Here is a 20,591-nt window from a genome sequence, read left to right as displayed (position 1 = left end):
TTATTATCATTGTTGTTACTTTTATTATTATTATTTGTATTATTATTATTACTCTTATTATTATTATTATTACTATTATTATTGTTGTCGTTACAATTATTACCATTACTATTATTATTATTTTTTATATTATTGTTACTATAATTCATGTCGTTAATATTATTAGTATTATTATTGTTACTATTTTCATTATTTATTATTATTACTATTATCATTATTATTTTAATTATTGTTGTTACTATTATTATTATTATTGTTACTGTTATTATTATTATTGTAATAATTATTATTATTGTTTGTTGTTATTATTATTATTGTTGTTACTGTTTCTATTATTATTACTATCATTATGATTACTATTACTATAATCATTATAATTATAATAATAATTATTGTTATTATTATAATTATTATTGTTATTATTAATAATAATAATAATAATATTATTATTATTATTATCATTATTATTATTATTATTATTATTATTTATTTTTTCTTCCTCTCATGGCCGTAGCACCGACTCCACCCAGCAGAACTACAAGGGGTTAACAGCAGACACCGACACCCCGTCCGTCGTCACTCACTGGCGGCATCCACACGTCCGCTGCTCCACCCTCCAACCTCCGCCCTCAATCCAAGCTGCTGCCAGTCTCCGGACTCACTCTACGGATAACAAAGAAGGCACCGTCCAGCCTCCACCCTCCGGATCGAGGTAAGAGACGCGGGTGGGGACGGGATCTACGTGTTTTACGGGAATCTCCGCACCCGGAGCGGCCCCGGCGCCACACTCGCACCCACCCACCGGGAAGGCCGGTTGGGGAGGGACCCGCTGCCCTGCGGCTCCATGTGGCGCCTGCAGCCCGGCGCTGCAGGTTGTGGAGGCTGCGGGGGGTGGAGGCTGCAGGGGTGGAGGCTGCCGGGAGTGGAGGCTGCGGGGGGTGGAGGCTGCCGGGGCTGCGTTCTGTTTTCCGACGGAGAACTGTTCTGAGAAGGCTCGTAGGGGCTCGTAGGGGTGGGGTCCGGGGCCGGTTGCACCGCCCTGCAGCTCCTCCACCCGGACCCAGAGCTCCATCGGATCTCCGTCACTTCCCCGCCTCATTGTTCGGCTTCCTCCACCACATTCCTGCTTAAACACCGTCTGGACGCATCTGATCCTCCGTGCGTTTGCAGACTAAAAGTATGTGGAGCACGACAACCGCAGCACGCACGGACGGTTGAGGTCTCCTTGGAAGCGGGGCGCTTCGGGCGTCTTGTCGTTTGAGGTCGATCGACATCGACCTCCATTGGGAGCAGATATTGGTGTAGAACGGTCGTCATTTCATTAGTTTCAGGCTGCTTCGTGACATCATCCTCCAAAATTCTCGTCACGAGTGCTCAGCAAGCTCCGTGTCTGGGAACTCGTCCCCCTCCAGCCGCCTGCGGGCACGTCATCTAGACGGCTTGAGCCATGACGTCATCCAAAACTGAAGGTTTGTCATTGGTATCGATAATGGAGACAGACAGATCTATAGATGTTAGACAGATGTGTAGATGATGACAGACAGATCTATAGATGAATGAATAAATCCTCTGATTGACTCAGCAGAAGTTGCTCTAAATACACAAATAAATATAAACTACATCCCAGCCCTTCAGCAGGGGGCGGGGCCGTCGCCACAGTAACACACCTCTGGTGTGTGTGTGTGTGTGTGTGTGTGTGTGTGTGTGTGTGTGTGTGTGTGTGTGTGTGTGTGTGTGTGTGTGTGTGTGTGTGTGTGTGCGTGTGCGTGTGCGTGTGTGTGTGTGTGTGCACTCTGCCCAGAGCGCTCGTCTCTTTCCAAAGCTCTGCTCTTGTTTTGGTTTTCGCTCTGTGACCCTGACGCTTCCAGCACCGTTGCACCTGACAAACATGTTTTCCTGGTGCATTGATTTACTCTAAATCGTGAACAAGTGAGAATATTGAAATATGGATGATAGTTATATAGGATCAATATCCCGTGGGAGCCACTTGGAGAAGTGGGTGTCGGGCCCAGGAGGCAGTGAGCTTCCATGTGTTCCGAGCTCTGTGTTGTGACGGTGTCGGCGACGCCCCAACACACCTCCACCTCCACACTGTGATGTCACTCCAGCCTGCCGGAAGCGGAGGCTGCTGGCAAACGGAATGGACCTGACTGGCTTGAACTGGTTTTGTAGGAGCGAGGCTGGCGGGCCGGCCCTGCGCCCTCTATTTATAGGCCGGCGGGCTTCGGTGGCCGCGCCGTGCAGCTGGTGGCTGCGGGATCCATAAGCGAACCGGAGACGGAACTGAGGGACGAGGGTTTCCCTCCGGAGCAGCACCGCAGCACATCCCGGTGGGGAAACTTGCATTTGACCCAACCCGCCCGCTGAGGACCCGTGGGCCATAGCGCGGTGCCCGAGGACCAAGGCCAGTTCCAGAGGCAGTGCCTTGCTCAAGGGCATCGGCGGGATTGTGTCACCCTGACGCCCATGTCTTGACGGTGGGAGGAAACACGGGGAGAACACCCATGCGCCACAGAAAGGCCCCGCGGGGTTCGAACCCAGAACCTCCTCCTTGTGAGGCAGCTAACCACTGAGAAGTGCATGTTAGGGGTTAAGCACTCCTGCCAGTGCCCTTGAGCAAGGTTGTTGTGGCTGCACACTGCTCCCAGAGGACACATTTCCACAGGGATTAATGAAGTACTTCTTCTACACAGTTCTACATGGTCCTACAGGGTTCTAAGATAAGATAAGATAAGATAAACCTTTATTAGTCTCACACCGGGGATTTACATTGTTCCAGCAGCAAAAAGGGGACAGCAGGAAGTAGAGCATGTCAAACACCATCAATAGGAACCAGATACTAGCGTATCGCACATACACTACTCACAAAAAGTTTGGGATATTTGTCTTTCGGGTGAAATTTATGGAAAATGTAAAAATTTGACGCTCCAGTGATCCATTTAAGTAGAAGATACAATGGTGATCCTCATCTCAAACAATTCACTGAAACAAAAGCCAACAACAGTGGTGGATTTACCACAACAACAAATGTCAACGTCTCAATAACTTGTCATGTGGCCTTGAGCATCAGTCACAGCTTGACAAGGACGTCTCGAGCTGTTAACAACAGCATGAGACGTCTGGTCTGGTCAGGTCTGGAGAAAGTGCAGGCCACTCCATTTGAGGTGCCCCAGTCTCCAGCAGCCGTTCCCTAATGATGCCACCTCCATGAGCTGGAGCGTTGTCGTCCATGAAGATGAAATGAGGCCTGTGTTGTTCATGCAGGGGCACAATGACTGGATGAATGATGTCATTCAGGTAGTATGGGCTTGTCACTGTACCATTCACAAAGTGTAGGGCAGTTCTGTATTGACCGGACACACCTGCCCACACTGTAACACCACCACCACCAAAGGCTCGTCTGGTGCCAGTGGCTGATGCGTAGCGCTCTCCTTGACGCGTCAATGCTCCCTGGCCCCTGCAAGACCATGATGCCTGTGCCTGGTGGTGTGGTCAGGTGCCCTTGCAGGTGGTCTAACACGCAGACCACGCTGATGTCAACGGTTTTGAATGGTGTGCCGTGACACTTGGTGTCTCTCACCTCCCTTAAATGTGCTGCTGGAGTTGAGTGGCATCATCATGCGGTTGCGCAGGGCACTGTTCACAATGAAGCGGCCTGCCAGGTCGCACCCTCCTTTTCTGGTGGAGTTTTGTTGGGAGGAGGATTTGTGTGCCAGTGTATGTGTTCTAGGCTAATACGAATGCGATTCAAATTTCGGGATGGACGAAAAGCATGTCGGGGCAGCAGTGTGACAGGCAAGATTGCAGGCGCCCACCACATTCCCACCCACATAATTCACACCCATCCCATCCATCCCGCAAGCCCTAACGTATATGTATTTACTGAGTATGAGTTTTGACACTGGGAGAGATAGGTGAAGCGCAGCCGGATCAGGGGCGCAGCAGGCCGAGTAGTGGCCCCGAGTGCACTATAGCACGCCCACAACCCCTTCCCGGAGGCACCCCCAGCCTACAGCGAGCAGCCACGGAATATGTGTTTCGCTGGCCGACCAACTCACAGAGCCTTTCTTTCTTTTCATCCCCTCTCCAAAGACGGACATTCACTTCATTCTCTCTCGCCCTCTCTCCAGATGTGGGGGGTTGTGGTGCTCCTGTTCAGCTCTGTCCTCAGTGTGGGTGAGTAGGAGTGAAGACAGTTCGTTCTCTCCCTGTCTCTCCCTTTTGAAAAGTAAGGCTCTGACCTCCGACCCCTCCTTCCCAGAATGCTATGCGGTTCCTGACCTCCACGAGCGGCTGGCCCACGGCCGGCAGCTGAAGATCTACCTTCCGAAGAGCGCGGAAAAGCTGATGTTCATCCCGGCGGAGGAGCCCGGTGTAACCTTCCAGTACTGGAGTAAGGGCGGGATGAGGTACGCTGCCGAAATACAGCCTCTGCTAGAGAGTCCCAGTGTTTATCATCATCATCATCATCATCATCATCATCTTTACATGGATACATGAACGCCTGCACAGTTTTCTACTGCACAATCTGATGCTACATATACTTAATGGGCAATAAGTTATATATAACCATGAATATAAATCATATAGAAATACAACTCTGCTGCAACAACCAAAACCCATACCCATACTTTATTTTGCTAAATATTTGGTGAGTCTGTTTGTTTTTGAGTGTGCTGTTTATTATTTAATTAATGTCTCTTTATTTGCCATTTATTTTATTTGGGTGTTTCCTTCTGTCTCTTCAGGCTGACGAAAGGCAGAGTTTCTGGGACGGGAAACGACCGTCGCTGGTACATCGACCAGGTGAGTCTGAAACGCACAGATGGCTGCTAAGATATTATAATAATTATTATTGTTGTTTTTTATTATTGTTTTTATTGTTATTATTTTTATTGTTGTTGTTATTATTGTTTTTATTGTTATTATTTTTATTGTTGTTGTTATTATTGTTGTTATTATTATTATTATTGTTATTATTATAATTATTGTTGTTATTATTGTTGTTGTTATTGTTGTTGTCGTTATTATTGTTATTATTATTGTTGTTATTATTATTATTGTTATTATTATTATTGTTGTTATTATTGTTTTTGTTATTGTCGTTATTATTGTTGTTATTATTGTTATTTTTAATATTATTATTGTTGTTATCATTATTGTTGTTGTTATTATTGTTGTTATTATTATTATTATGGTTATTATTGTTGTTGTTATTATTATTGTTATGTTATTATTGTTGTTGTTAATATTGTTATTATTGTTGTTGTTGTTGTTGCTATTATTATTATTGTTATTGTTATTGTTATTGTTATTATTCTTAGTGAGTGACAGTGAATTGGTAATTGATGTAACAACATAAGTTATTTCCAGGTGACGTATGAGGACGAGGGAACCTACATACAGAAAGATTTCTGGGACAAAGAGATTTCCACCGTCAAAGTGGCCGTCACACGTAAGTCTGTCACTGAACTAGAGGAGTGAATAAAGTTTTAAAGATTATTGAATAAAGTTTTTGGTTTGCAGTTTCTGCAGTCAAGTCACAGCAGATCCTGAATATTTGTAAAATTCTCTCCCTCTCTCCCCCATCCATCCCCATCTCCCTCCCTCCAGCCAGGCATGTCTATGTGAAGCGCATCCCAGGAGAGGCTCTCCTAATTTCTCTGGAAGGCATCGACATCGCTGACGCCACGCTGTGGTTCAGTGGAGAGACAGCCAACGTGACACTGGTAGGATGGAGGAGGGATGGATGGATGAGGGATGGAGGGGGGATGGGATTTGATTCAACTAATTGTCAAAGCACAGAGTACAAGTACTCAGGCCATGAAATGCATTTCACATCCTAGTAACTGACGTAGCTAGGAGCAGTGGCTGCATGTAGCCACGCCGCAAGCAGTTAGGGGGTTTAGTGTCTTGCTCAAGGACACATCAGCACGCTACCAGGAGGAGCCGGGGACCAAACCTAGCTCCTGAGCCACTGCCCGCTGTATGGAGGATGGATGGAGGGATGCATGGATGGATGGAGAGATAGATGGATGAATGGAGAGATAGATGGATGAATGGAGAGATGGATGGATGGATGGAGAGATAGATGGATGAATGGAGAGATAGATGGATGAATGGAGAGATAGATGGATGAATGGAGAGATGGATGGATGGATGGTTGCGGGGATGGAGGGATAAAGGGATCAAGGGATAAAGGGATGAAGGGATGGATGGAGAGATGCATGGATGGATTGAGGGATGAATGGAGAGATAGATGGATGAATGGAGAGATGGATGGATGGATGGAAGGATGCAGGGAGGGATGGATGGGGGGAGGGATCATCGATAGGTGCTGGATGGGGGTGGTAGCTCAGGAGGTAGAGCTGGTCGTCTAGTGATCTAAAGGTTGCTGGTTGGATCCCAGGCTCCTCCTGCTAGCATGCTGTAGTGTCCTTGAGCAAGACACTTAACCCCTAATTGCTCCTGATGGCTGCGTCCGTCGGTGTTTGAACAATTGTAAATCGCTTTGGATAAAAGCGTCTGATCAATGAAATGAAATGTAATAGATGCTTGAACAGTTCAAGATTCCAAATCGCAGAAATTCAATTTGTCATCGTACGTCGCGGTCAAATGATGAAGATGAAAGTGAGAAATGAAGCAGGAAGTGAAAGTGTCGTGATCAAGAGGAAGGGACTTGATTTGAGTTTTCAGAGAAGATAGAAATTGTTGTTATTATTGTCGTTGTTGTTGTTACTATTATTATTAATGTTATTCGATAAGTTTTATAAAATAAGTGGTTGGATTCGTTGTGTCAGCTTTATACTTCAACCCTGTGAGAACAGTGTTACTTTTTCATTTTTGAAGGATGAAATACTCCACCAACACCCCCTCCAACACTTTAAACCAGCTTCACTGTTTGCAGACAACTATGACATCATCAATAACTTTTTCAGTCATAACTATTCTTTTAAATGACAGGATGGAGGTGGAGCATTGCTCATGTCTCAAAAGTTATGGATTTTAATAATAAAAATGATGGCTCCATAAAAACATAGTAGCACCCAATCACCCAACGATGAGCAATGGGGAAATAAATACTGTAGAGGTGCAAAGGAACCGGCAGGTATGGAGGGAGGGAGGGAAGGATGATGGAGGGAGGGAGGGAAGGATGATGGAGGGAGGGAGGGAAGGATGATGGAGGGAGGGAGGGAGGGATGATGGAGGGAGGGAGGGAGGGATGATGGAGGGAGGGAGGGAAGGATGATGGAGGGAGGGAGGGAGGGATGATGGAGGGAGGGAGGGAGGTGTCGCTGACCTGACAGCTGTGTGGGCGTGGCTCGGCGTTCCAGGTGCGCAACGGCTCCCCGGTGGGCCGGGACCTCCCGGAGTACTGGGACCGGCTGCGGACTCACCAGACCTCCATCAATTTGCGGGACGTCAACACCAGCGACGTAGGACGCTACGTCCTATGGAACCGCAGGAACCGGAAGGTGTCCGTCACCAGGATGGAGCTGACCGGTGGGATATATGCACACGCACACACACGTACATGCATGTGCACACGTACATGGACATGAACACACACACGCACACACAGAGGACACACAGACTCAGAATAGACGCTCAGGTGATGTCATCTGATCTGGACATGTTATTAGTTGAAAGAGGTTGAAATTCAATTTTTAAAAGTCCTATTTCCAGCGTTTAACAGTGAAACGTCTCTGGACAAACAGGTGCAGACGCTGCAGCAGAACCAGCTTCTCAGTCCAGTTTCCATCCGACTGCCTGGTTCTGCTCAGGCTCCGCCCCCTGCGGCTGATTGACAGCTGACATGTGTTCCTGCAGGAGCTTAATAAAGCTTTGCTATTTCTGAACGCTGCAGACACGTTCTACTCACAGTGGTGGACAAAGTACTCAAAAGCCACACTTGAGTAAAAGTCTCAAGTATCTGGTATTAAAGGTACTTCAGTATCAAAAGTCAAAGTAAACACAGTGGAGAAAAAACAACAAAGTTATTATTTTGCTTTGAGCTTAGTTTTTGTTTTGTCTGATTTAATTCTGGTTGCCAATTTTTCCGTATTTTCCAGTAAAACACAAGAGGCACTTCATTGGGTTAGATGCATCTTTCACTCTCACACAATAAAACGTTTGTTGTAAACATGGCCCCGGGCGTTGGCCTCCATCAGTGGTAGCGGGTGCAGGCGGAGCAGCGTCGCTGCTGGAGGCGGGCGTGGCTGTGGGCGCGGCTCTCCGACACGTCCGCTCTAGCTGTCTCACTGGGACAGACCTGTACTTGTTCGGTAAAGACAACAACACGACGACAAACCCAGCCCCAAAAGCTCAGACCTGGCAACCCTGAGCAGCGCTCAGCTTGCTGCTGATGTCACCCTCCATTCACTCACGTTCACTTTGTGAGAACTGGCTTCACTAACATCATCGACCAGTTTTCCTCTGGTTTCATTCACTAGGAAATGTCTGGAAGTCAAAGTAAAAGTCCACAGAGATATATTAACGGAAGTAAAGTACAGATACTCCCCAAAAATACTTTAATACAGTTACAAAGTATTTTTACTGTTACTTTACACCACTGACTACTTAATACTTTATTATCCCTGGAGGGAAATCAAAAAAAAAAAGAGAGAGAGAGAGAGAGAGCCTCAGCTTCTCTCTGGTCGCTAACTGAGCGTTGTGTACGAGCACCATGGCAACCAGTTATCCACCAACAAACCACCCAGAGCTGAAGTTGTGGTTGTGGAGAGAGAGAGAATGAACAAATGAAAATAAACCAAAAAAGAGCAAGAAATTAGGAAAAATGTAGCTCTATACAATAAGCCCCAAAAATAAGGGAGTTTAAATGAATGAGTTTCCTCAGAAACAAAGAAAAACATGATATGATTATAATTGTGTATGAGTTTCAAATTCCCACTTCCAGGAGCGTCGCTTCGATCCATTTGATCAGATCTATTCTCTGGATTCAATGTGGGACCAAGGTTTGTGTAGTAAGTGTGATCCGGGCCCCAGGGGGTCTGTCGTGGACCCTACACGTATGAAGGAATGTTGCAGAAACCCAGAGCTTGGAGAACAGGGTGTGAGGAACCGTTGAGAAGCCAAAAATGTTAGTGTGTGTGTGTGTGTGTGTGTGTGTGTGTGTGTGTGTGTGTGTGTGTGTGTGTGTGTGTGTGTGTGTGTGTGTGTGTGTGTGTGTGTGTGTGTGCGTGTGTGACCCCCAGACCACCACGAGCAAACTGCGGGGAACCCTCTCCTGGCTCTCCTGCTGCTCCTCGGGATCCCGGTCGGGATCTGCTGCTGCTGCAGGAAGAAGATCTTCAGGCAGAAGGCCTCCACCAGCGCAACCCTGCAGGTCCGGTCCCTCTGGGTGTGGTCCAGTCTAGTTGAATGCAGAGCGTCCAGAACCGCTCCAGTCCTCCCCAAAGTGTTCTGACCTGATCAAGATAAAGGAGTAATGGTTTGTTTTTATTCTTTGGAGGCTGGACCAGCTCATTCTGTCACTGCTCTGTCTGTGACTGAACCACATTATGTCAAGCGGTTCTGGGCGGTGGTTCCTCGGATTTCGGGGACCTGAGCAGGGAGCAACATTCGGGTGGTGTCTCTGACGTTATCCGCGTGGCCGCGTGGAGGCGTGTGGACCCGGGCGCGTCAGGCGCCGCCAGCGCCCAGTGTTGGTTCCCTTTCCGTGAAATCTCCACCGTGTCTCGTGTCTCTGCAGGCGACCCCCGAAACGGTGGCCCCCCCGCCCGGAGGACCCGGCAGACCCCCCCCTGCGTACTACACCCCCGGCGGCCCCCCCGGGGGCCCCCCCGGCACCGTGAGTGGAGGCTTTTGCTGCGACAGAGTTGTCACGTGTGATGATGACGAGATTACTGAGATAAACCATTATTAATTATATTATGTTATTAATTATGATATTATACACTACACACTCACAGGGATATTGGGCTTTCGGGTGAAATTTCAGGATGAAGCTAAAATGCATTATAACCTTGACAGGTGAACTTCATTTGACCTTCTCTAAACTTTTGAATGCACATGTCCAACTGTTCAATGTCTCAGTACTTTTTGCACAACCTGCTGTTCTCTAACAAGGAGCTGAACGGAAAAATTCACAACAGGTGTATGATCCATGAATCCACCAATACATTTCCTGGTTCAATTAGAATTGATATTTTAACAGTCTTCTTCATCATGCTGTTCACATGTTGACATCATGAGACCAAGACCACACCAACAACTGATCAACAGCACCTCGCCTGGCGAGGCTTCAAACAGGATGTTGTCAGAGGGAAGTGGCCACTGAGCTTAGAGTGTCACAGAGTGTCATCAGCAGGTTGCAACAGAGATACAGAGACTGGAAGAGTCACAGAAAGGCATAGAAGTGGACGTGCTTTGGCCACATCCCACACTGATGAGCGCTTCATTGTGAACAGTGCCCTGCGCAACCGCATGATGATGCCACTCAACTCCAGGCACATTTAAGGGAGGTGAGAGGCACCAAGTGTCACGTCAGACCATTCAAAACCGTTGACATCAGCGTGGTCTACGTGCTAGACCACCTGCAAGGGCACCTGACCACACCACCAGGCACAGGCATCATGGTCTTGCAGGGGCCAGGGAGCATTGACGCTGGATGAGGGACCAGGGGCCTCAGTGCTGTTCTCTGATAAAAGTGGATTCAGGTTAAGCAGAAATGATGGAGACGTCAAGGAGAGCGCTACGCATCAGCCACTGTCACCAGACCAGCCTTTGGTGGTGGTGGTGGTGTTACAGTGTGGGCAGGTGTGTCTGGTCAATACAGAACTGCCCTACACTTTGTGAATGGTACAGTGACAAGCCCATACTACCTGAATGACATCATTCATCCAGTCATTGTGCCCCTGCATGAACAACACAGGCCTCATTTCATCTTCATGGACGACAACGCTCCAGCTCATGGAGGAGGCATCATTAGGGAACGGCTGCTGGAGACTGGGGCACCTCAAATGGAGTGGCCTGCACTTTCTCCAGACCTGAATCCCATAGAAAACCTATGGGATGAGCTGAGTGGCCGTGTAGAGGCTCCTAACCCTGTACCCCAGAACCTCAATGACCTGAGGGCCCCCTTCAAGAAGAGTGGGGGGCCAGGCCTCAGCAGACAAGAAGTCGACTTGTGAACGGCATGAGACGTCCTTGTCAAGCTGTAATTGATGCTCAAGGCCACATGACAAGTTATTGAGACGTTGACATTTGTTGTTGTGGTAAACCCACCACTGTTGTTGGCTTTTGTTTCAATAAATAGTTTGAGATGAGGAAATCACCATTGTATCTTCTTCTTAAATGCCCTACTTTCATCATAACATATCACTGTAGCGTCAACTTTTTACATTTTCCATAAATTTCACCCGAAAGGCAAATATCCCAAACTTTTTGTGAGTAGTGTAATTATATTATTGTATTAATTATATTATTAATTATGATATTATAATTATATTATTGTATTTATTATATTATTAATTATGATATTATTATATTATTTTATTACTTATATTATTAATTATGATATAATTATAGTATTATATTACTTATATTATTCATTATAATTATATTATTGTATTAATAATAATATTAATTATTTACGGAAAACCGTATATAAAGAAAAAGTAAAGTAATCCATAAAGTAATCCAATCCATCCCATAAATGACTAAAATAAATAAGCAATATTCATATGGGGCCACATTCAACAGTGCATTCAGTGCAGTAAGGTTACGTTGGTAGTTTGCAGCTGGTTAAGCTTGGTTAAGGTTAAGAAAGATGGAGATGAATGGAGAGTGATGAATTGACTGTTTCTCTGTGTTTACAGATGTATTACCACGGCCCTGAAGGCAACATGGTACCGTGCACACACACACACACACACACACACACACACACACACACTTATTTTACATATCTCTCTTACATGTTCATATTTATATTCATTAAAATGAAGTCATATAACTGTGTGTGTGTGTGTGTGTGTGTGTGTGTGTGTGTGTGTGTGTGTGTGTGTGTGCAAACAGGACCCCACAGTGCATCCCCCTCCAGGCCAGTGGAACGGGCCTCCTCCTGCACCGGTCAGTTGATACAGTCATCAGTGACTCAGGCGGTTGTGGTGCGGCCTGCGGGAGGCACACTGCAGGGGGCGGCGCAGGGGGCGTGAAGCTCACACCATATGCACATTCAACCACATTCTACTTGTGATTCCTCCTCTATTCGGTGTTGGATGTGCAAAAACAATGAATGACAGTAGAACGTTTCAAAGTTGATCTATTTCCTCCTTACGTTCGTTTTTGAGGACAAATAATACTCATCTCTCATGAAGTAGATGAGCTGTGGGGTTTCAGCTCATTCTTCCCTCTGGTGCTTGAAGTGTGTGAACGAGCACTTTTCATCATGATGCCTTCAGCGCCCCCTGGTGGCCACCCCACCCCGCCTCACCCCACTTCTTCCTCTGAGCTGTTTCCTGTTCCTTGTTGACTACTCTGCCTCTGTTTCCTGTAGGGCTTTAACCCCACCTACCCCCCCCAGAACCCCACCTACCCCCCCCAGAACCCCACCTACACCCCCCAGAACCCGGTCTACCCTCCCGCCCAGCCCCCCCAGTGGAACGCTCCGATGCCGGACCAGTACCCCCCCGCCCCTGGTGCTTCCATGGTACGTCCCAACGCCAGCACCACAGCTTGAGCCCCCCATACCCCCAACACACAGACTGTAGTACAACTGTGTGTGTGTGTGTGTGTGCCCACGTGTGTGTGTGTAGGGCTACAATCCAGTGATGTACACAGCCCCCCAGACAGAGGAAGTGAAGATAGAGCAAATGGCGTCTTCTCCCACGGACCCCCTGCTGGCACCCGCCCAGGTACACACACATAGAAATATATATACACAGTACCAATACACACACACACACACACACACACACACACACTGGAACCCTGTGCTCTAGGGGCCGGTTCCGCCGACACAGACCGGACCTGATCCCAGACTAAATCCAACCTTTAATCTGGATTTTAAAACGTGACTTTCCAGAAGGAGGAGTCGAGCTGATCCGGGTTTTAGTGAATCTTAAATGGAACCTTTGGGTGAACGGGCGTGGCCTGCGGGTGGAGCAGGTTGATCCAGAGCCGACAAGTCCTCCGGCACCTCCACATCTGGAACTAATTCTTCTTAAATTAATTTGAGCAGGATTATCTAGTCCTGGATCAGATGACTAATTGACCTGCCAAACCAACCCTATTTTTTTTTATTTTTATTTTTTTATATATATATATAATTATTATTATTTTTATATTATATTAAACACTGGGTCAAAATGGTCACCAGCTGGTACATCGCTATGGTAACGCCATCTGCAACTTGTGGATTGGAATCTTTCATGTGGGAAAGTGCTGGGATGTGCAAGTATTTTTTAAATATGATTTGAGTTGATATGTTTATATGTCAAATCGTGATCCCTTGTAATCGAGTTGAATAACTGAATTTGAGTTCGTCCCCACCCCAGGCCCATGGTGCACCGCCCCCTGACCCGTCCGGCCCCCCGGTCCCGCCCTCCACCGCTGGCGTGCTGAGCTCCTCCGACTCCGCCCACCATTTCCAGATCGACTCGGGGAAGAACTCCTCCAGCAACTTCCTGTAGGGGGCGCGGTGAGCCCCCCGGCGGCGCGATCCTGAAGTCGTCTGAATGGTTTTTTTTGTTTTGTTTTTTTACCGGTCAGGACGCGGCGCGGGCCTCGCTCCTCCTCCCCGGGGTCGCTCCTTCAACCACTTCAACACACAGATCGAGAAAAGCTTGTGATGCACACGCCAGCGCACAAGGTTTTTACGCGACAGACGGATCGATATTTCAACAACAGGGATTAGATTTCACTGTTCTCATCTTGTTTAGCGGTTTTATTTTATAGACATTTTTCTCTGGAGGAGACGAGGAAAGGAGGAGAGGAAGCGTTTAACGTTGTTTGGCTGTTGGTTAAAGGGGCAGAGTCTCTAGGAGAAGTGGCCTGGTGTCGTGCTGTCGACAGTTTGAGTCGAGGAGCAGGACGCGGCGATGAAACCAAACATCACATTTGTGATGAAAACCTGGATATGGACGATATGAGGATGTTTTGGGGGTGACTATCGGTGCTTTCATAACATATTTACACAGTAGACGTATTGTAGAACCACCATTCTGAGCATTGACTAGAACAGTGTATGAAGTTCAGAAAACTGCATTACTTTACTGTTATAGATTACTCTACTGTAATGACTACTCTACTCTAATGATTACTCTATTGTAATAGATTAAAGTCTATTCTAGCCCTCGATAGACAGATTCTGACCCGTCACAGCGTCCAGTCCTTATCTCATCAACACAGTGTGTAGTCCACCAGCAGGGGGCGTCCTGCCAGACCCACGCCGCTTAACGCTCTACATTCATCCTTTTGGTTTTTTCTTCCTTCTGTAATTTTTGTCAAAGCTGTAAGTTCGACAGTTGATGAAGGAAAGTCCAGAAGGACGGACCGCCGCCTTAAATGTCACTTTACTTTTGAAATGTGCGGCGCCTGAGGTCATTTTCTACAGTATTTTTACAAAACCACAATAATAATAAAACACACACACAAGACGGCCTTTCAGGGGGAGCCCCTCCCTCCGTTTAAACAGGGAAAACAAGTAGAATGAGCTCATCCAGACTATTTTCTGTTCAGACACTTCTGGTGCCGAGTTCTGCAGCGGACGGGAAGCGGCGGCAGGGTGGAGAACCGGCCACGGGGGTCCTTTCCCTGGGCTCACACCTCTTTGGGTGTCGTAGGGTCACGCGGCCTCATCCGTCCGAGGTGCAAACACCTAATGTTGTACATTCATACCACAACGACCTTCCTCCGACACTTTGAACTGAAAGAATCCTCACATTCAGGTTCGACCCCAAACTGCTGGAGGTGGAGTCAGGTTCCCATGTGATGCAGGAACCAGTGATGCGGTTTGACTCTTTTCAGGGAGTCGGTTCTTGACGCGTCCCCGGGTAAAAACGGTCATTTTGGTTCGTCGGACTCTCGGTTCCTCCGGTTCAGTGGGTGCGACGCGGGGTAAGCGAGGGCCCAACTCCTGTGAACGTGGGACAGGGTTCTGGCCTCCACGCTGCGGAGGTCGCACGGTCCAGCTAAGAAACCCTCGCTTGTCCTCAGAAAGTCCGTCTGACAAAGGGTGGTTTATATCTGACAGATGATTGGCCGAGAGCCGTGTCACTCGGTGTTTGATGGGTCCAGCCCAGAATCTTCCAAAACAGCCTGGACCTTAAGTTTTCGTTGTGTCCGCACTGAGTCCCGCAAAGCGTGTCCTCGCCGGCGCCGCGGCAGGTTTCGGACGGTGCCTTTTCGGAGCGCGCTCCGCCCGTTTCCTTTCCCTTCGCACGGTCTCCTCAAACTTTGTCCAAGTCCCTGATTCCGGGTCCGTCCTGGAGCCTCCTTCTACCTCCTTTTATTTGATCTCTCTCTCTCTCGCTCTCTTTACCTCTGAGGTGCTCTATTCCTTTTCAACAGAGAAAACTCAACCTTTCAACGTTACATTTACTATATATCAGATTAAACATTTTAATTAGCACTTTTTTATTTCAAAAGGTGCAGTGTGTAGAATTTACGGAACGGACTTGGCAGAAGTGGAATATAATATTCATAAGTATGTTTTAATTGGTGTATAATCCCAGGAAAATGAGAACCGTTGTGGTTTCGTTCATTTAGAATGAGACGTTTTTTTTATCGATACAGGGAGCGGGGCACGCTTCACGGAGGCGGCCATGTTGCACCGCCATGTTTCTACAGTAGCCCAGGACGGACAAACCGAACACTGTCTCTCGAGAGGGACTGTCTTGTTTGTTTTCTGGCACCTGAAGGCCACCGTAGCTCCTCCACTAGATGCTGCTAAATTCTACACACGGCACCTTCAAGTTTGCTTGGGGGGGAAATATTGTTAAAGTGTAAAACTAAAATGTGAAGTGTGTGTATTTGTAGTGTTTAACTCTGCTGCTCCAGACACACAAGCAGGATGCTCCACAGCAGCAGATCTCACAACAGTTCTGTATTTTTTTCAAACGTTGTGAATCTCCTAGTACGTCTCAAAAAAATAGAATCGTACAAAAATCTGTTGTTTTATTTAATTCTGTTTTATATTCTCGGGGGAAAAGGTGTTGATTAATTCAGCATTGTAATGTGGAAATAAGTTTTGGAGCCAGAAACCAGGTACTGTGTGTACTGTCGCCATATAGTCTAGGAGAACACTACTCCTTGTAGCCCTGTCCTCACAGTGCATTGTGGGATACGTCCTCCAGTGCAGTGTTTGCATACTACCATACAGTATTTGACCCGGTGTAGTGCTACTAAATATTGTGTCGTGTGAGATTTGGGACGCCAGTGTTGTTGGCATTGAGCAGGGCCGGCCCTAGTCTTTATGGTGCCCTAAGCAGAATTTGTTTTGGGGGCAGTGGAGTCACTGGGGGGTTAAGTTGCCATGCGTGAGGCGGCACGGGATGCGCAAGGCTTTTTTTAAATGTTTTAATCCAATTAGGAAATGGATGAAGATAAATACATCTAAAATAAGAAGTTTTTGTTTTGTTTGGAGAAACGGGGACATGCAGCGGAGCGGAGACCGCTCCCTCTCTGTTACGCATTTCCCGGTAAGGTCGGCACTCCCCTCGTGACGCCACTGATTGGGGGCCCCCCCCATCACTCTTGGGGGCCCCCAGCAACGCTCAGTCGCTGCTGCCTCGTGCCGGCCCTGGGTAGAGCTCCAGGACCGAGGAGTGGAGCTCAGGGAGGAGCCCAACAGATCAGCCTTCACGTGATGACGTCCTTTTGGAGCCTGTTCCATCATCACCTCAGTGCGTTGAACTGAGGATTTTGTTTGTTTTCCTTTTTAAATGTAAAAAAAAATAAAAAATAAAAAATAAATAAAAATAAAAAGAAGCCAAGTAGGCTGTATAGTGGAAAAATGTACTTGAGACGCCATTCTGCAGGTCCTGGAAATGACCTGGAGATTCCAGACTCTTCGGTGCTTTTCACTGTGTTGTTCAGTGTCGGGGGATATCAAAGGTGGAGGGTTTCCAAAATCAAGAAGTGAAAAGGAGCCGGAAGCTTTTTACCGTGAGAACGATGAGGTTTAATCTTTCTTTTTCCAATTTGACGTGGGACGGGGCATGACGCGTGAAACATCACCACTGTGGAATGTTCCTTTGTTTTTCTTATTACAAAGTCAGACATTTATATGTGAATGTATTCATCTCAATACAACAGTAAAACAAAGTGAAACTTCTCTTTGCCTGCTTTGTCACACACACACACACACACACACACACACACACACACACACACACACACACACACACACACACACACACACACACACACACACACACACACACACACACACACACACACACACACCAGCTGAGGCTCATCAAGTTGAACAAAACAGAAATGTAAAGTATTATATGTAAAAAAATGTTAAGTATTATAAATCCACAGTATTTTTTGACTGGCTCCAGTACTACACACCTCATATTATAAAGGTTTTACTCAAAGGTTCTTATCAAAATGTGAACATTTGTACCAGGACATGAGTGTTTAGATTCCACCCGTCACTCCTCCGTCGTCCTCCACCTCTCCATCTCCCTCAGGCGTCTGTCCAGGACCTTCAGCTGCTCCTCCAGGTGGGCGGTGCGGTCCACCACCGTCCCGCGTGGCAACGGGCTGACGCCCAGCAGGACGCAGACCAGGACCAGGACGGCCAGGCGGACGGCGGTGGTCTCGGTTTCTGCGCCGCGGTCGCTCAGGATCAGGCCGAAGGCGCCCAGGGCCACGCCCCCTTTCAGTATCCACAGCGCCCTCCGCAGCGTGGAGGCCAGCAGGTTGAACGCCGCGGAGGCCAGCCAGTAGCCAATCAGAGCCAAGAGGAGCCACCGCAGCACAAAGACCACGCCCTCTGGGGTGATGCTGCCCAAGGGTACGGACACTGACAGGAGAGAGAACGAGACAAGACAGGCACAGACAAACAGACCATCATGAAGAGAGAGGGAGAAGGAGACGGTCACAGAAACAGAGAGACAGCGAGAGACAGGCCGACAGTCAGAAAGGGAGACAGAGAGAGAGACAGATGTTTAGTTTAATAACATTGCTAAAAGCTGATCATGACCGAGCGCTTTGAGCGAAGGAGTCGCCAGAGGTACCGGGTTACCGTGGAGACCTGCGGCCTGCAGGAGGTGAGACAGGTGATGCGAGGCCACGTTCAGACCGGACGCTAGACCCACAGACAGGACGTCCAGCACGTGGGAGAACGCCTGGAGGAGGGGCATAACAAAACACCACCTTTATTGTGAAGGAAACGGTCAAGCTTCAACCACGATAACAGACGACACAAAAAGAAGGAAACGGAAAGAAGAAGAAAACCAGGACAACACGCAACACCTGTTTGGAATCATCTCCATGTCCCTGGTACCGAGAGCTCAGTCAAGTCAAGTCTATTTGTAGAGCCCTGTCCGACCCACATCACATAGAAATCAACGGCAGCCCCTCATCCCAACCCCACCCCCAGGAAACACTCCCTGAAACCTTTGAGAAGGGGCCACAGAAGAGGAATCCCCTTCCAAGCTACAAGCTGCAATGGATGCTGAGCACGCAACAGCAGCAGCAACAACAACAACAACAACAACAACAACAACAACAACAACAACAACAACAACAGTATGGCCGCAGGCAGCAACACCAGGTCCAGGTTCATCCCGTTAGATGCGAATGAAAGTTTTCACTTCGTGTCGACCACCATTTGCAAAATTTTCGGGTTCCCGTGGGAGCGAGCGTCGGTCGGCGCTGCCGTCCGTCCTTACGTCAGCATTGCTACTGAAACGAGTTCCAATTTGCCGAGTTTACATTGAACACAGCGTCGGCTGAGGTGACGACACATTGACGACAGTCTGTGACGGTCGTTTTCAGAGTCCTGGTGAATATGAATAATATGACAGATGGTAGGATATTGTACTTGTAGGCTATGCAGCATTAGACGGAAACAGGATGTGAACCGGTCAGTTCTTTAAATCATTTCTTCTACGTTATTAGAACAGTTTCCTTCAGGTCAGAGAGCAAGTAAGAGATAAGGAACTTATTCTAACAACAACATTCACATAAACAAGGAATTTGTGCTGGTGGGGATTGGTGTATTTCTATACAGAACACTTTCAAACAGGAGCCAGATACACAGAAATAACAGAAATACCCAAACGTATGTACAGTAAGATATAAAAAACACAGGATGTACAACAACGTTTAAATGTATAAAATGAAATTAAGGCTCTAAATTCAAATTCAAGATTATTTAATGACTTTTGAGGCCTGACTTTTCTATTAGTAAAACTGGAGTAAAACCCTGTCTTTATTCATTTGAAACTATTTAACGTAAAAAAATAAAAATAAAAAATACACAACCTCGCTCTAAAACCCTCAATAAAATAAAATAAAATATAATAAAATTCTTCTCCTCTGTCTCCGTCTCTCACCTTCAGCATCGAACCCACCGCCGGCTCCTCGGCCAGTCTTCCCAGGGAACCCTTCACCTGCTCGGCCACTTGAGCCGCGGCCTCCCGCAGATCTCCGGCGGAGAGAGGACGGGGCTCGGAGCGGCCCTGCCCGCCGACACGGAGCAGCGAGGCGGCCAGAACCACCGAGAGGAGAGCCCGTCCCCGCGGAGCCCGAGGAGACATGACGGGAAAGCGAAAGTTCCCTCAAGTTTCGGAACTTTTTTCCACTTCCTGTCTGGAAAACCAGTTCAGAGCCTGAAAAGAGACACTGCCCCTGGTGGCGGACACGGGAACTGCTTTGAACATTACCAGTATGAATACAAACCAAAAGTGAAAAATACGAAACTAAAATACTGACCTGTGTCAGCGTCCTGAGGATCTCTTTGCCCTTAACGTCCTAACTTACTTTCCCGTCGCAGGGAACCATGATGCTCCTTTTTATACAAGTTAATAAAGGTCTCTCAGGTCCCCAAATCATGTTTTTGACGTTTTTTGCTGAAAAATACCACTCACATGATGCGTTCCAGCCACTCCAGCTTGACTCCGTTTGATTTACTCTGTAAACTTCCACTGATTTCTCCTCCTCCAGACGCTGGACGTGACTCATCCAGGCTGACTTCCCTCTCCGGCTGCTGCGCTCCAGGCTCCAGGGACGCGGAGCGGGACCCTCACACGCGGGGATTTTCAGTTTGACCGAAACATCGGAAAATAAGATTATATCAAATAAATACATCTACGATAAAAACACTGTTTTTATGGGTTTTGTTTGGAGAAACGCACGGCGGAGGGGATGGAGCGGATGAAAAAGCCCTGGAAAGCGGAGCATTTTGTTCACAGCCGCTACTTTGTCGTTGGTTTACCTCATTACCTGACGCCGAACACAAACATCCCATAATCTAAATTGATATACACGACAGAAAAGAAGGAAGAGCACAACGGGTCTCTTCTCAGCAAAGTAAATGTCCAAGTCCAGGAGATGTGCTCGTTCCAGGACGGCCGGTTCGATACCGTCGCTCTCCTGCCCTCTGCCCACGT

The 20,591-nt window shown here is 47.4% G+C and overlaps 2 protein-coding genes across 2 annotated transcripts; one reads left to right on the top strand and one right to left on the bottom strand.

Moving 5' to 3' along the window:
• The first annotated feature begins 622 nt into the window (after positions 1-622).
• LOC307229730 (uncharacterized protein) lies at positions 623-17,299 on the top strand. The gene is made up of 14 exons (XM_079999783.1): positions 623-712; positions 4,093-4,176; positions 4,262-4,409; positions 4,749-4,806; positions 5,374-5,455; positions 5,614-5,729; positions 7,335-7,503; positions 9,216-9,346; positions 9,713-9,811; positions 11,841-11,870; positions 12,040-12,093; positions 12,521-12,673; positions 12,780-12,878; positions 13,521-17,299. The coding sequence occupies exons 2-14, from the start codon at positions 4,131-4,133 to the stop codon at positions 13,653-13,655; spliced, it is 1,320 nt and encodes a 439-aa protein (XP_079855909.1). The 5' UTR covers positions 623-712; positions 4,093-4,130; the 3' UTR covers positions 13,656-17,299.
• A 19-nt stretch (positions 17,300-17,318) lies between these two features.
• LOC307229731 (uncharacterized protein) lies at positions 17,319-19,774 on the bottom strand. Its single transcript, XM_079999784.1, has 3 exons — positions 19,536-19,774; positions 18,221-18,323; positions 17,319-17,998 (listed from the first exon to the last, which is right to left on the bottom strand). The coding sequence occupies exons 1-3, from the start codon at positions 19,737-19,739 to the stop codon at positions 17,625-17,627; spliced, it is 681 nt and encodes a 226-aa protein (XP_079855910.1). The 5' UTR covers positions 19,740-19,774; the 3' UTR covers positions 17,319-17,624.
• Positions 19,775-20,591: the final 817 nt, after the last annotated feature.

Source organism: Zeus faber (genome assembly GCF_960531495.2).
Source record: "Zeus faber genome assembly, chromosome: 4".
Lineage (NCBI taxonomy): Eukaryota > Metazoa > Chordata > Actinopteri > Zeiformes > Zeidae > Zeus > Zeus faber.
This window is presented reverse-complemented; position numbering and strand designations above follow the sequence as displayed.

Coding starts and splice junctions, on each gene's coding strand:
- LOC307229731 (XM_079999784.1), bottom strand. CDS start 19,739: ATGTCTCCTCGGGCTCCGCGGGGACGGGCTCTCCTCTCGGTGGTTCTG. Junction 18,324..19,535: donor CGGTGGGTTCGATGCTGAAG/GTGAGAGACGGA, acceptor CCCCTCCTCCAG/GCGTTCTCCCACGTGCTGGA. Junction 17,999..18,220: donor GCAGGCCGCAGGTCTCCACG/GTAACCCGGTAC, acceptor CTCTCCTGTCAG/TGTCCGTACCCTTGGGCAGC.
- LOC307229730 (XM_079999783.1), top strand. CDS start 4,131: ATGTGGGGGGTTGTGGTGCTCCTGTTCAGCTCTGTCCTCAGTGTGG. Junction 7,504..9,215: donor CACCAGGATGGAGCTGACCG/GTGGGATATATG, acceptor TGTGACCCCCAG/ACCACCACGAGCAAACTGCG. Junction 12,674..12,779: donor CCGCCCCTGGTGCTTCCATG/GTACGTCCCAAC, acceptor GTGTGTGTGTAG/GGCTACAATCCAGTGATGTA.